This window comes from Ammodytes marinus (genome assembly GCF_949987685.1).
Source record: "Ammodytes marinus genome assembly, chromosome: 5".
NCBI classification, from domain to species: Eukaryota; Metazoa; Chordata; class Actinopteri; order Uranoscopiformes; family Ammodytidae; genus Ammodytes; species Ammodytes marinus.
This window is the reverse complement of record NC_137234.1, coordinates 22422345-22427667: the sequence shown is the minus strand read 5'-3', so window position 1 is coordinate 22427667 and position 5323 is coordinate 22422345. Positions and strand designations below refer to the sequence as shown.

The window sequence follows — 5323 nt, the reverse complement described above, 5'->3', positions numbered from 1 at the left end:
AGTAGTAGCGGCTCAGCAGAGCCAGGGCGCCTCAGTGACGTCAAGCCTCTGGCGCGCGTTCACGAGTCATCTTTCTCGCCACGCTTGAGTTTTAAACGCGCGCTCACGAGCCTCTAGCAGGGTGAACGTGGACAGGAACAGAAAGCAAACCTATCAAGAATTACTGAACATTGAACGCATATGATTCCTAAAGTAAAAGTCATGATCAAACCAGTCTGGAGTGTTAAAAAAATAATAATAAAAAAATAAATAAGGCTTGAGAGAGAGTTTTCCATTTTGTGTGAAATCATAATATGGCATGTTTAACTAACATATACCAGCAGGCGGCAGCATTGCTTACTTGTAGGAACATTTTATCTCCAATTGCCCCAGTTGCTACGAAGAAATGTAATGGTCATGTAAAAAAAAAAATTCAATTAATAATATGAAGGTATATGCCGAGATAGGACTCAGTGATATAGCCTAATATTCTGAGAAACGGTAACAAGAGCTAGAGGCTTACACACAAGTCAACCTGCTGTATCTTTCATTGTCAGCTCAAATGTTATGAAAAAATTCCTTATTCCATACATATCAATTAAACTGTATAGGCCTTCATAGAAGTTACGAACAATAGTCGCAAATACATACATACAATAAAATACTACAAAAGCAGTTTAAATAAAAATACGGATTTAAACAGATTTAAAATTTGAAGGAGGAAACACATAAAAAATATATATTCGTGAATAAAAAAGGCAATTACAATCTTGAACATATTCTAAATATAATATTTGACAAAAGATTTAACTAGTGTTAACAGTATTGACGTATGACACAACTTTTGCAGCAGCCTAAACTACATAAAAGACAGTAGCCTAGTTGAATGCAACATTAGTGAAGCGTGGGGGAAAAAACAGTGTGTTATGCTGTGCAGGACTATTTCTTTAACCCTTTTTGTGTAGAAATGTTTGTTTACTCTTGAGGTGATCTTTATTTTAGTTCATTTTTATTAGGATGTGCTTATCACATCATTTAGAATCCGTGATATCTCAGACTCTTATCTATAAATGGTTTGAATTCATATGCCTTCTTATGGATTGTGATTTTAGCTTACATTTATCCATTATCGCAAGAAAATCAGTAATACGACAGTGATTACATGGAGGTAGGCCTACTTCAAAGTGATCTATGTGCGTGTTATATGGTTATGAGGTCATTCTATTGGCGCAGGCGCCTTCGGAAAAACCCGTTTCTTCGTCAATATGTAGCAACTGCACCGCTCTTCTGTCAGTGAGACCACATATCGCAACTTTGATATTCACTAATAAGGTATCAGCCTGAACCTTATGGATAATGTACATGAATAAACAGGAAGATGGATTCAAACTGAGGGGACTATTTCAACGACGTTGTATATTGAGGTAGGTCTCGGTCTCTATCCGTGTCCGCCACCCGGCACTGCTCTACTTTAGCGAGGTCTTTAACAGCAGCTACCGTAGTGTTATCAAACATAAAATGACGACACAGACAAGGTCCCCTACGAGGTGCCAGCTAGTAAAATACGTTCTAACATAAACTAAGCGCTAGTGTTATTACCGCCACTGAAAGTTAAATTGAATGGGGTAGCGAGGAGGTTGGTCCCGCTTTGAGGCCACCAGCAAGACCCGCCTAGCTAACGTTAGCTAGCAGGACAGCAGTGAAGCTATTTGTCATTAGCTTTCCAACCGGCGTCACACAGGGCAAACGTATCCGGTGTGTTAGCACGGCCTGTAGTGACTTGGAGACGGTAAAGTTGTCTACAGCCAGAGGAAACGAAAGTCTTAATTGCCATTAGTCATGGATACGTTAAAATGGCAGCTAGGAATATGTGTAACGTGACGCTGGAGTGCTAAAAACAGGGGTGGAATATATTTAAAAAAGACGTGACGTGGAAATCCTCCATCGTTGGTTAACGTTTCACTGGTTTAGGATCAGCTAACTAGCTCAGTGCTAGCTCTGCTAGTTAGCAAGCTAACAAAGAGCCGTTGCTCCTCCTTGCTTTGTACGGCCGATGTTGCCATTTCAAATGGATATGGTGGCACTAATGATATATTGAAGGCTAAGGTACGTAAGTCAAGGTTTACGTTAATTAAAACACTAATTGAATTTAGTCGCGCTGTTGTTTATCTTGTATTTATCGGCTGCTAACATTACCAGACCTGGTTCTGATATTGTGGTATCTTAGGCTGGTGATGGCTGCAAACATCGCAGGGTAGGCTATAGATGGCTAATAATAACCAATACGAAAGGAATGTCTATGAAGGTAAATTGCGTTTTTAAGAGTCGAAATCACGATTCAAAACTGTTAATGGCAAAATAGTTATACTAATGTTAATATTTTTTAATTTACAGATTAAATATTTATGGATTAGACTAACGCTTTGTGCATGATCCTCAAGTTAGCGTTAAGCAGCGATTTCAACTATGGAGTTAATATTCATCACTCATCACATGCGTGTGGTTACTTGTTAATTTTACGGAATCATCAGCTGTCAGTTGTGCTCAATCAGTTACCTCTAGTCTTTAACACGTTTGCTTTTGAGAGGTTAGTTTGTCATTCAGAAAGCTGTGGAATGCATTTGGGATCTGTGCCAAATTGCTTACTTATGGTCATCTACAATATATACTTATAATAGAGAAACACTAGATGCTAACCCCCGAAAAACAATTTAAATTGTATATTATTGGGCACAGTAAAAAAAAACATAGGTAGGCATACCTGCAATGTAGCAACAGTGAAGTCAAGCATGTGCTCTACATCATATGTCCTTGGACAACACAGCAAATCTTATCGGATTGAAAATTATCTAGTGATTCTGTGCAGTGCACATGGCATTCCACTTCAGGGGCAATATGCTCTGGATAAGAAATGTCTGTCAGCTGTGCTTCTGATAAAAGCAATGATGTTGAACAATGTTTACTGTAAATTCTACTTGTGGACACTTTGGCCGTTGTCTTACAAATCTTGTTGACATTATCATAATGTTGGTTAGTTTTAGAAACATGTCAGACAACTTTCGTTTTTTCTCTCTCTCTTGCAGCAAAACTGGACTGGACCAAATTCAGAGTTTCTGGCTATCCTGCCTTTGCCTACATTTGGAAGTTTGGTTCCTGTGAGACCGTGAATGTTGTTCCTCACCAGTGATACCTTATGCTTGATAGAAGCTGCACCCTGGGTCTTACAGGATGGATGGTGTGGACTTAAATAGACTTGTTTATCGACATCAGCACTCTGTGTTCTGCTGTGGTGTTCAATCTTTTAACAATTACAAGAGAACACCTCCCATCCCACACCCCCAATCTCTGCACTATCTATATATAAAGACCGTCTTAAACCAATATTAAAGACTGTCAGAGATACAAGTTGTAAGACTTGCTATCATTTTTCTATTTTAGAGCACAGAGAAGCTTATTTGGAGGACATGGAAGTTTCCTTATTTTAATTTTTCAGTTAAATTGCCCTCTTACTCCTAGTGTGGGTGGTGGGATGTCGGGAAAGCCAGACGAGAAAATGGTTAAGTTCTTGGCTCCCCCTCAGAAGAGCGGAAATGGTCCCACTTCTGGTTCAGATTCATTGGTGGGTGAAGGCCGGCCAGCAGAAGTGAGGCGGCGGCATCACACCATGGAGCGTGATCGATGTAACCCCGAACACCGTTTCTTGCGCCGCAGTGTCATCAGTGATTCCAATGCTACAGCATTGGCCCTTCCTTTACCCAGCAAGATCCCTATCCCCGCTCCTCAACAGGTTCATTTACGGGAAAAAGTTCCCCAGCGGAAACCGACTGCTGCTGCTCATTTGCCACGGGCTGAACCAAGTTTAGCTCAAAATGAAGAGTCTGCTGATAGTGGAAGAGGGGGAAAAGAAGGGAAGCATATAGAAATAGCCAAGGTGGATGTGGTGCCTTCAAAGCAGGAACCTGCCATTGTACAAGATATCTGTGATGGAGAGGTGGTGGTAGCATCCCACACTGCACCAGGCTTAGGAACACAATTGCCAAGTCAAACAGAATCTGAAAGAACCAGTGAGGTGAAGGCACAACATGAAGAAGAGGGGGAGGAAGACGAAAAGGACTCTGCCAAGGCACGAGCAGAGGCAGAACAGAGAGAAGCTGAGAAAAAGGTTCAGGACGACATCGAAGAGGCAGAGACCAAGGCAGTGGGAACATCACCGGATGGGCGTTTCCTTAAGTTTGACATAGAAATTGGACGTGGCTCCTTCAAGACCGTCTACAAGGGCTTGGACACAGAGACCACAGTGGAGGTGGCTTGGTGTGAGCTGCAGGTATGAAGTTGGAATAACCATTGTTCTTATTACTTTCCTTCCTTCATTCATACTTAGGGCTGGGCGGTATGACAAACTTATATCACAGATTTGTTTTGTTTCGTGGTATATTTCGGTATTAATTTGTTTTTGAATGATTGGGTATAGGGATGAGCGTTTTAAATTTTTCCAGATTGAGTGAGGAATTACTTATGAAGATTGGTTTATAATTGGCTTGTTCTACTGTCAGGGGGACTACAACACGCGGACAACGACAATGAAGTTGTCCGTGTGGTCGCAGTGCTGGCTGACACACACATACACATACACACACATACGCTGAGCAGGGCAGACAGATTCTGCAGACAAGCTTTTATTTTCTCCAAATAGTTTTTGTAATTCCATATTTGAAATAAATTAATGCCTCCAGAACACATTGAAATTATTTTCAATACTTAAAACAAGGTTTTCGTTTATTGATTTTTTTCTAAATGGTTATGATTTACTAGTCTGGCTTGACCACTTCAGCCAGCGTCTATTAAGCGCTGGCGTCGGCAAACAACGCTACGCCTCCATTGGCTGCTTCCCGGGGTTAGCCCCGCCGTAGATGATTGTGATTGGTTTAAAGAAATAAAAACAGGCCAGCCCAGTTTCCCCCCGAATAGACGGCTCTAAACGGAGTGCTTCCAGACCATACTACTTGCTGTAGTTTGGTCTGGCTTTGCGAGACTATGATTTACTAACCAAGTTAACATTGATAGGTTTTGGTACTCACATTATCATTGCTAGCCCATGGTGCAAACGTCAGCGTTTGTCATACCCTGTATGAAAAAGAGGGGGGGGGGACGCCCTACTGACTGAGCTAGGGGGGCCCCAATGTTCATTTATTTTTCTTGAGATCAACTGAGGGGTGACCCTCATTTACAATGATGTCTAGTCAAACAAATTAGTTATGTACTTTAGTGTACTCAACTTTAGTGTTTGCATTCTCCTGCAATGGTCATTGTCTAGACTCTAGGCTATTTGCCTTAAGCATTATGG

The 5323-nt window shown here is 41.2% G+C and overlaps 1 protein-coding gene across 4 annotated transcripts in view; it reads left to right on the top strand.

Moving 5' to 3' along the window:
- The first annotated feature begins 1233 nt into the window (after positions 1-1233).
- The window catches only part of LOC307250644 (serine/threonine-protein kinase WNK1-like), a 33766-nt gene continuing 29676 nt past the window's right edge, over positions 1234-5323 (top strand). For 3 of the 4 annotated variants that reach the window (XM_080027773.1, XM_080027774.1, XM_080027771.1), the window contains exons 1-2: positions 1234-1403; positions 3063-4303. In XM_080027773.1, the coding sequence (XP_079883899.1) occupies positions 3509-4303 (795 nt within the window). In that variant the 5' untranslated portion in view covers positions 1234-1403; positions 3063-3508. Of the gene's footprint in view, positions 1404-1856; positions 2086-3062; positions 4304-5323 lie in introns of those variants that run through there. The other variant, XM_080027772.1, reaches the window with a different exon arrangement.